This window comes from Daktulosphaira vitifoliae, unplaced genomic scaffold (assembly GCF_025091365.1).
Source record: "Daktulosphaira vitifoliae isolate Bord-2020 unplaced genomic scaffold, ASM2509136v1 Scaffold_4, whole genome shotgun sequence".
In the NCBI taxonomy this organism is placed as follows: Eukaryota; Metazoa; Arthropoda; class Insecta; order Hemiptera; family Phylloxeridae; genus Daktulosphaira; species Daktulosphaira vitifoliae.
The window spans coordinates 8722305-8733244 of NW_026099575.1; the positions used below are offsets into that span (position 1 = coordinate 8722305).

At 32.0% G+C, this 10940-nt stretch overlaps 1 protein-coding gene across 1 annotated transcript; it reads right to left on the bottom strand.

The window, feature by feature from the left end:
• Positions 1-780: 780 nt before the first annotated feature.
• Positions 781-9416, bottom strand: LOC126904757 (uncharacterized). The gene is made up of 2 exons (XM_050683984.1): positions 8528-9416; positions 781-1735 (listed from the first exon to the last, which is right to left on the bottom strand). Exons 1-2 carry the CDS (start codon positions 9334-9336, stop codon positions 1177-1179), a joined length of 1368 nt encoding a protein of 455 aa, XP_050539941.1. The 5' UTR covers positions 9337-9416; the 3' UTR covers positions 781-1176.
• Between the last annotated feature and the right edge of the window lie 1524 nt (positions 9417-10940).

Consider the following 10940-nt stretch of genomic DNA (forward strand, 5'->3'; position numbering starts at 1 on the left):
CGCCGTCGGTCCTCTCGGTGAAGCCTCTCATGCCCTAATTATTTCGGACGCGCGAAACCGCATCGGCCAGTCGTAAGGCAATCGGCGGCACGTACGAATGTTTACATAGAAACCGACCGGTATGTGCACAATAGTGGGTGGGCTCATTACATAAACGACACGTCCGTCGCTGCATTAGAATGTGCGCGTGCATTTCAAGTAACCTCTGCCGCCTGAAAGCGGTACTTGCAATAAGGTCCTTGTTCTGTTGGAGTCATTGAATACGCTTTTCTAATTATGCCGGTCGCGAAATCAAACGCCAAAACTGGGCGGTTTATCGAAACGCGTTATGTTTAGCGCCAGACTCGATTTCAGGTCAGTCTGGTCTGTGTACAACACACGATTCCACGGTACACTATGAACCGAATGCGTGAGAATGTCTGTTATTATTACTATGTATTGAACTTCCCACTATTATTACCATTATTATGTAATTTTTGCGGAGGACAAATACGATTTCAAAACATAGTAATAAATTAGTTTTGCCGAAATACTTACATCGTCTTGACCAAAAAGTATGTTTTACGGTTGGAAAAATACATTTTTATTTTTTTAAATTATACAGCATTGGTTAACAGACCAACATGTTAATCTATCATAAATGCATTGTATACTGAAAAATTACCATAAACAGCTGCGACAAACATAGTTTATTATTCAGTCGGTTTTAAAACACCAACTCGATGATTTCTTTTTTCGGTTGCTGTGCATAAAATACTCATAAACAAGTAAATCACGAAGACATGGTTAAAAAACTTTATTTGTATCATAATAATTCTTTGCCTCACATTGTTAACATGACAATTTTTGTTTGTATTGTTTGAAACAAAGCAATGATATGAAATTATACAAAATGATGCAAAAAAAAAAAAAAGAAAGACAAAGAGTATTTACATAAAAAAAACTTTATTCGAAGTCGTTTAAAAACGATTATTTTTGGTAACAATCGAAGCAAGTAAAATTAATATGATTTTTAGCTTCGACATTTTTAGATAATATTAATTTTGATTTTTCGCGCAGTAGAAAAATTATATAATTATTTACACACAAATAAAATGTAAAAAAAAAAAAACGTACTTAACATAGAATAGGTAACCTATAGGTTAAAATCTGGTAACTTTTGGGATTTGAGCTGGTCTAATAACCACTGTCGTGTTCGTATTCGTCATGATGATGATGTTCATGATGGTCGTAGTGTTTTACTGGCACTGGCACTGGGACAGCGATTTTCACTGGAACTTTAACTGGGTAAGGCACAGGCTTCTCGACTGGGTACGGTACTGGTTTCTCTACTGGGTATGGGATGTGTTTTTCTACTGGTACTGGGTATGGACGGTCGACTGGCACTTTGACTGGGTAAGGCACTGGCTTTTCTACTGGATAAGGAATGTGTTTTTCGACTGGTACGTGCACTGGGTATGGTCTGTCGACTGGAACTTTGACTGGGTATGGAATGTGTTTTTCGACTGGGTAAGGCACGTGTTTTTCGACGTATACTGGGTACGGTTTTGGTACGTGAACTGGGTATGGCCTGTCAACGGGCACCTTAACTGGGTAAGGCACTTCTTTGACGACTGGGTATGGATGTGGGACTGCTACTTTGACTGGATAAGGCACTGGTTTCTCGACATGAACTGGGTATGGTTTTGGCACATGGACGGGGTATGGCCTGTCGACGGGTACAGCGACTTTGACGGGGTATGGGACGTGTTTTTCTACATGTACTGGGTATGGATGAGCTACTTCTTTGACGATAGTTTTGGAGATGACATGACCATGACCGTGGTAGTTGTGGCTGCCGAAGTCGTGGCCGAGGTAGTCGTCACCACCAGTTTCGTAACCGTAACCGGATCCGTAACCGTAACCGAGATCAAAGAGACTCCTCTTACCTTGAGCTTTGTCGTCTGTCTTTTTGTCTTCTACAGAAACGGCTGACTTTTCTTCGGCTAAGTCTTTCTTGACATCTTCGCCAGCCAATGCGTAGGCGCACAGGCCGAAAACACACGCCGTGTACAAAAATCCTTTCATGTTGATACGCTGTTTCAATTTGCCTTGGATCGACTGACTGTTGGACACTCAAATCGGCTGGTTTTGTAGTGACCATCAAGCCGGTGGGGAAGGTGCTTGTTCTCCCTCCGGACTAAACTTATGGTTATCCGGGCGAATCTACTTTCTCGCAATGTTTGTCCAGTGTCACAGAACGACTTTGTTCAATACTCTCTTGTAATCGATACAGTTAGGTGCAAATTGTTTACTAATCAGCACATCTCGTCAATGTGATTACGATGAAAATTACGATCAAGATCATTTGCATACTTAGTTTTAAAAGGATGATAAAATTAATTAGTATTAATATTTTATAGTAAAAAGTATTGTTGCATTAACAAAAAACTTGATATTATAATAGTTATCTTAGATGCGCCATCTTGAGACTTATTATTTGTGAAATAAAAGAGAACCAAAATAATTTTGCAATCGCTGAAAAAATTAAAAATTTTAATGATTTGAAATTAGTAATAAATAGCTGAATTATTAAATAAATTTCGATGAGTTATTTGATTAAATTCAATGAGAGTAAATACTAACATTTTAAACATATATTTTGATAGGTATAATTAAAAATTTTTTCTAAAATCATCATAAATTTGATGAGAACATTTTTACTTTAATTATTCATTAATTTTGTTTTATATAAAATAGTAAAATCTATAATTTTTGTTATTGCAAACATGATATTTAGAATTTATTTTTACAGACAAAAAGTTATCTATTTCGACATTTTTTACTCATTTCTGCTTATTAAAAAACAATTAAATGAAGCATTATACAATTTAACATAAACTTTGTAAAATTTTCATATAATATATCCTATATTTGATCGAAATACAACTAAATATGTTTAGATATGTTTTAGCTATTGCATAATTCTTTTTTAAATTAAAAATTTCTTTAAACATGTGGTAATATTTTATTTTATAAATCATGACGTTTCTTAATTTGTTAAGGCCAAATGTTGCCAATATGCAAAATATATTTATTTAAAATATTTGAATACCTAAAATTAATATTGACTTAGAGAAAGGGACAAAAATAAATTAATTCACTTTAATTTCAAATTCTATTCGGTTATAAAATTTGTTTAAAATAGTATTTGAAACAGTCTATTGCTGTTGAGAATTTTATAAATTCATAAAATAAGTAATTTGGAAAGACTAGGAATAAAATATGAAAGTTTAATATCAATAAAATTATAAATATTATAATTATTATTAAATACAAATATTATAAAACTATTAATAATTAACATATTAAAAATTACTAATAATTTGATGACTTATGAAAGTTTTGTTTTTGAAAATTGAATAATGTAAAAGTCATACAATTAGTTTTTTCATATAATATTATTTTATTCAATTAAATGAAAATTAATTTGAGCAAAAAATTATTTATGTATTTTAATATACATGTTTTACTTGCGTTTTGGTATGGTTTTCGTACCTAAGTCGACCACCGACCTACTAACAGGTTATTTTATCTTCCCGTAAATAAGATACACTCGGATAAATTATCAACATGCACATATATTACATAGAAAAACATGGTTCTAGTGATATAATATCTGCAAGTATAATATTACAAGGTATACGCTTATTTGTAATATTATTAATAGATTCACTGTGTAAAATAATATCCAAAATAAGCTTAAATAATCAAATACATGTACGGAGTTATTTTTATCAAAGGAATCGCATTGCATTGATCAAAAAATATTTTTAAGCTTACCAAAAATATATCAATTATTAATATTAGTTTTAAAAATATCACTATGACACATAGAATTTGTGATAATATTTTATATTATTTTTACCACTGGAACATTTTGGATGTCATAATAAACACCAAACTTGATTTTGCACATTCACGTTTTGAGATTTTTAAAAATGTAAATGTAAACAAAACAGTATGTGGTAGTCTTTCTAATTGTTAAAGAATATTTTGATGTTACTAAAATAAGTTATTAAGAAATTTAATAAGCGTATTATATAGTGAAAATTAAAAGTCATTTATAATCAGTTCTTGTAATACATCTGAAAGTCATTTTTAACTATCTCTGTAAAATAGAATTTTATAGAAAAAGAAATCATAAATCTTATTTAGGCTAAATGTTTATTTTGGTATCATCGCATTATGTAACCACTCTGAGTATCTTACTATTATGTATTAATCAAATTTTATGTTTAAAGCTTTTATGTTTTTGTACATTTAAATGAATATACTATCGTTGAACATCGAAGGTTGAAGACATGTTGCATAAAAAAGTGTAACAAAATTTTATTTTACTCGTCATAATCTGAAATAGTTATGAAACACGATAAAAAGTATTATATTTGTGTGTATATGATAACTTTATTTTTTTTATGTAATTATCATTAGTCGACTTCATGAAAAAAATTTGGATTTGTTTTTTCAGTTTGATTGCGACAGTTATGTGTACTAATTATAAACGAACTATAACATAAAATTTCAAATAATTGAAGATTGAGTAAAAAATTACAAGTAAACAATAATGTAGGTTTTTAAATATTACAATCTAACGAGTTATGTAACTCATCGAGTAGATTTTAAACACATAAAGTAAAATAAAAATATTTTTCATACATAGATTTATTTGAAAAACGCTTAAAATTAGATGTTAAGTGATAAGTTAATTTGAACTAATGATGAATTGTAAACACGCTTTAAAAAGAACGGTGTATTATTCATATTTTTTTTGCTTATGCAGCTGGACCAATAAGAGTAGTCTCGACCATATCAAAGGGACACACTTGACCGCAACCAACACATCCGTAAAATGTCGCACACCGTTTTTATTTTTTGCTATCGTAATTTATTGCTATCTTGATTATACATTTTTGTTAGTGTCATGATGTATTGTAGTGTTTCTTTACACTTTTTGGTTATGTTTATCAAACTGAGGGTTAATAATGTTCAACGCAGCCGTTAGGCTGAAATTCAATAAGCTTAATACTAAACACAGATGTACATTGCAGTCTTGTTGACTTTTTATAATATTTGAGAAGTATAAAAAACGTTTATCATGGTTTGTTTCTTAAAAGTTATTTACATTCGCTTGGAATACATATCTTTATGATTTTTTCATCATATTATATGCAATAATTGTTTATTTAATATTCGTTATTATAACGATTTAATAAATGTTTTATTTGTTTAAAAATTATTCTATATAATCAAAATCGATAAAACACACCAAATATTTATTCGAGTACAGCGATGCATTACTGAAAATCATGATTACCTTAAATTATTAAGCATATGTGTTATTTAATATTCTTACACCATGTAGAGTGCACTGAAAATATCATTTTTCTAGTCATTATATTTTTATACAAGTAACGGTATGGACATTTATAGTTTTATCTATTTTTTTGGAAATATTTTTCTAAAAATAAACGCTTTTGCAGAATATAGTTTTTGTTAGTGTTATTGATTTTTTTTATTTTCAAACAATCCACTTTTTAACAATGTTCTATTTTTATGGGTAAGACACAAAACTTAGTATTTTGTTTGCCTAGACATGTAATTACTGTCAGCCAACAATACACAAGCGGGATGTGATTAGATATTTCAAATATATTGAATTTAATTTGTTCTTTTACAAACAATTTTTCTAGGTGAAAAAGTACAGAATTTTTCTGAATTTCGGGGATGACCGAGACTCCAAGTTTCTATCCCGCGGCTATGTTTGGATAGAACTAATATGCCGACCTATTTCATAATTTTTAGAATCTCGTTGGGAATGTTTGATTTGGTCCGGTGATTTTATTGAAGGTCGCTTTTGGTACAATTAAACCAAAACAATAACCCGTAATGCACTTAACAAATTAATATGCATCTTAGCCCGATAACATTCCGGCAGATTAATATGGTAATTAAATGTCCAAACCAAAGTAACAAGTGTATTGTTACCCAATTTTGTTTATTATTTAATTACATAATTAATAGGATACACGGCACGTCACTCGTTTGGAAGCGGTCGGGTTTAACGACTGTCGGGACCAATTCGAACGTTAATTATTAACATGCCCGTTTACGGTGAAAAAGGAGTTTGCATTAGACGCGTCCGAGATCCGTTTAATTTAAATCAGTTCAATCGACGGAGGAAAATGAGTTGCATAACGACTAGTTCGTCTCGGGCAGTCGTTGTGGACATTTGTCTCGGAAACGATTTGGCAACAGCACTCGGAAATCACAGAAAACGTGTGTGAGACAACCTAGTCGGCGTGGCCATTGAAACGACCACAATAATGTCTTCTAGCCCGTACACGGTCTTATTATAATTATCGGCCCCGATCGCCGCGTTAAGTACCGTCTTGGACACAAAGGTTGAACTTTATCGTGCGCAGTACAAGAGTTGCAGCTTGTCCTGTGCTAAGTAGACTAGAACCGGTCAACAACACATGAAATCCCCGTGCCTCCGAATGTAGGTAACGTTTCTCACGGCTAAGAGGTTTACCGGCACAAATACGCGTTATTATCGTGTTATTGTTATACACACACACACACACACACACACACACACACACACACACACACACACACACACACACGAATTGTATAACGCACAAGATTAACATCGGACGGCCACCGCGGCGGCTCGCGCTCACATTGTAAGAACTCGTCCGTGGTCGAATTTCGTAACAGTCCCTATTGATAATAATAATAACAATTGTGTAGCGAACATTGCGTTAAAACAACAGCGCAGTGCCGTGTGCAGGTAGCAATCATATAATTGAATTTTGAAAAACCTGCACACACTGTTTTCACATGTTTACGAATATATATGAGCATGTTTTGTTATTCACCAACTCACTATGAATATGCGATTGTATAGATAGAAAAATTGATTTTTTATCCTTACAGAAAAATCCAACGGCGCGAATTTTCTTTTCAAACGTCATTTTGTCGACGCACAACGTACTCGGCCAACTTGTGCTTAACGAGTATTTATTTTTAATTATTTATGCACCCGAATTTGAACGTTGTGCGATATGTAAATTGAATATTGTAAAATAGACCGTCGTCCTGTTTTATGCGTGCGGTTATTGAAAACATTAAAAATAACTGCAAGCGCACGACACAAAACTGCAGTAAATCGTGTTGGTAGACGAAACACGACAACATCAGAAGTGGTTAATTAATTATTACAAGATACGCCGAGTCGTGGTTTTAATGATTTAACAGCACACGTTCAGTAAATTAGAATTGTAAATAATTTCGGAAGATTATATTCCCGAGGAAGCATTTTTGGTTATCCCAATTCATTTATTAGAAAACCGTTTGGCGACTATTGTATTCGATAATTTTTATTTTCTTCCTGATAATATTTAAAATAAAAATGATGTACGCCTTATAATAGTCGAGTTTTAATAATTATATTTCTATCAGTCTCATTTAAGATTAACGATTTGCCGTAACGAGTTTAATACAAAAATAATTTGAATATGTTGTGATATACAAAGCAATTCATTAAAGACAAGACACTTATTATCTTGGAGACTATTGAACATTTTAAATTGTTTATATTTTATAATTTTGAATTACATTGAAATGTATATTCGCTTTACATAAATAATACGCTTCTAAGAAAAATTATACATTTGTCATAAAAAGCCAATTTTTTCGTTGATTTTAATTATTATTATTTTTGGTTAATTATCATAATAATAATGTATTTAAAATTATTAGATATAAATTATAGAGTTTTTCGAATTAAACTATATTTTACTTTACAAAAATTAAAAATTTTCAATATTTTTAAGGATAATGAACGTCTTATTTTTAATTAATCACATAGTATAACACATCTACATCTTTAAAAACAGCTATAGGGGACGCACCTTAAATTTATATCACCATTAAAAGAATAAATTATTTTTTTATTTCTTAGAAAAATTAATTTTTTGTCAAATTATTGATAATTTATTAGTAGACACAGTCTTAAAAAATGTCGGACATTGTTATACTTTGAAAAAAATAAACAATATATTTCATTACTTAAAATATTGTCGAACTTGCACTATTTTTAGAAAACTATGTAAAATTATAATTTCAGCTATAACTCGGAAATAACTGAATATTTTTTAGCAAATTATTATTCTTTTTGTACTAATTTCGTTCATATTGAATTATACACACAAAAAAAAAAACAGGCCAATGATGTACTTACGTCCTATCATTAAAGATATCATATGGAATCGAACAGAATACCTTGTAAATAAAAATAAATCAAAATTATTTATAAAAAATTTTATTATATTAAATATAAAAATACGTCAATTATAAAATCATGGGTTTCCATTTGGTAAACATACAAGGTAACTTCAAGTAGTGTCGACTAGCAATTACTTAGTAGCTGTCGTGATGGTCGTAGTGGTGTTCGTAATGATGATCATGGTGATCGTGATGATGTTCTTCATATGGTACTGGAACTGGAACTTTCACGGGAACTTTAACTGGGTAAGGCACAGGCTTTTCTACTGGATATGGTACCGGCTTTTCTACTGGATAGGGCACGTGTTTCTCCACAGTGACTGGGTATGGACGGTCGACTGGAACTTTGACCGGATAAGGTACAGGTTTTTCTACTGGATAAGGCACGTGCTTTTCTACGGGCACGTGAACGGTGTAAGGTCTGTCTACTGGAACTTTGACTGGATACGGGACGTGTTTTTTGACTTCGTACGGAACGTGTTTCTCTACGACCACTGGGTAAGGTTTGGGCACATGAACTTCGTAGGGTCTATCGACGGGCACTTTGACTGGATACGGCACGTGTTTGTACACGGTGTACGGTTGAGGCACCTTAACTTTGACTTCGTACGGAACTGGCTTTTCAACGTGCACCGGGTACGGTTTTGGCACATGAACCGGATAAGGTCTGTCGACGGGCACGTGCACTTTGACTGGGTACGGAACGTGCTTTTCGACTTCGACGGGGTACGGTTGAGCTACTTCTTTGATGATGGTTTTGGACAACACCTTGCTGTGATCGTAGTGCTGATGGTGATAGTCTCCGCTGTATTCGGACTCGTAACCAAAATCGGATCCGTAACCGTAGCCCAAGTCGAACAGACCCCTCTTGCTGTTCTTCTTGTCGTCGGTGACCACCGCAGCGGTACTCTTGGTTTCGGCTGCCGGTTTGGCAGGTTCGTCTGCCCCGACGGCACATGCCCATACGGCGAAAACGCACAACGAGCAATAAAATATCCCCTTCATGTTTTCGAGGTTTTCCCAGTGTTGTTCGACTCGCAGTTGAGATCGATCGACTGATGCTGGTGCACAGGTGTGGTCCAGTTTTGTAGCGAATTCAAGAAAATAAGTCACTTGCACGCGGCTCCCACCTCGACGTTACCGGCTTCGTTACTGCCACCGCTGCCCGAGACCTACTTTCAACGGTGGTCAGATTTATCCTCATGATTTTTCGTGCGCATCGTAACATTGAAAAGTAATTGTCATTTTTTTAATAATTACCTGCAATCTGTAATTACATATTGTGTACACACATACTGTGTTTTTGTTGCAATACAGTGCTACTGTGCTTACACATTAGTTTGTGTGTTCACACGCGTGTGTAGTTTTTTGAACATTTTTATGTTCTATTAAATCTATTGTGACGATTCCATATCTCTGTTACTAATGGCAATCATTTATTTATTTAAGTATTTATTATAAATTTGAAAAAAACCCGAACGATATTATTATTAGCGTTGTATGATACAAAATTTAATAAGAATCACAAAAATATAGTCGTATAAATTCAATGCTTGCTTGGTGTACATTAGCACATATGCGATTATTTTACATGGTTATGTCAGGCCATGCTATATTCATTGTAAATGAGTTCATACAGTTTTTTTACTATTATCACGTGATTTATAACATAAAAAAAAACTGTTATAATATTTAAAAATATTTTATAACAAGAAAAAACAATGTAAAGATTTTCAAATACCGTTCGCTTAAATTTCAGTAGTATTGGGTACGAGGTATCAACTTGTATGACGAATTTTCATTTAAAGGTAATCATTCGTTCGAAATTTTTAATGATACTTAAGTAAAGAGCCGTTATTAGCAGTTTATTACCATTCGCAAAATATTTTCGATTTATGCCTATACGTTTAAAATAGGCAGGTTAATAATAAAATATAAGGGATTTATTTTGCTCTTAGTTTATTGAACCATATTTAGCGTTAGTATTTTTTTCACTTCGAAGGTTATATAATTTTTCAATGAATTTCTATCAATTAGATAAAGTAAAATTAATAAAAAGGATAATATTTAATAAACCCGTAATAATACACAAAATGTAATAGTCTAATTTATATATTGTATTTGTCATTATGAGAAATTTTAATTTTATTTATTAATAATAATTTTGATATTAAAATCAATTTGTGGATGTGTTTTCTTTTATTACCTAATAGTAGCAACTATTGTAAATGGGATCACATTAAAAGAGATTTATAGCTTGTAAGCAATAAAATGTAATGAAATACAAAACAATAAAAATAATTCGTACACTTGGTTAGCGGTTTCCCATAAAGATCTACTAATATATTCAGTTTAGAAAATGTATTACAGTATCTCTCAAACATTTCATAATTGAATATTTGAACGATCAAAAACTTCGAAATTATAAACAGATTAGTTATAAAAGTCAATGAATTTTTCAATATAAAGCAGTTTAAAAAAAATATTTTTGTATAAATTGAAATTACAAGTAACAACGCCTTTTAAACTATTACCTACATAAAAATCTTATTTGAAATGAGAATAACTACTATTATGGTCGATAAAATAATACTCATATTTAATCATGT

What these genes read in the sequence shown, in the direction of transcription:
- LOC126904757 (XM_050683984.1), bottom strand. Translation starts at nt 9,336, where the DNA reads ATGAAGGGGATATTTTATTGCTCGTTGTGCGTTTTCGCCGTATGGGCA. An exon ending in CCAGTACCATATGAAGAACA is followed by an intron (nt 1,736 to 8,527) that starts TCATCACGATCA and finishes CGTCCCATACCC; the next exon opens with CGTCAAAGTCGCTGTACCCG.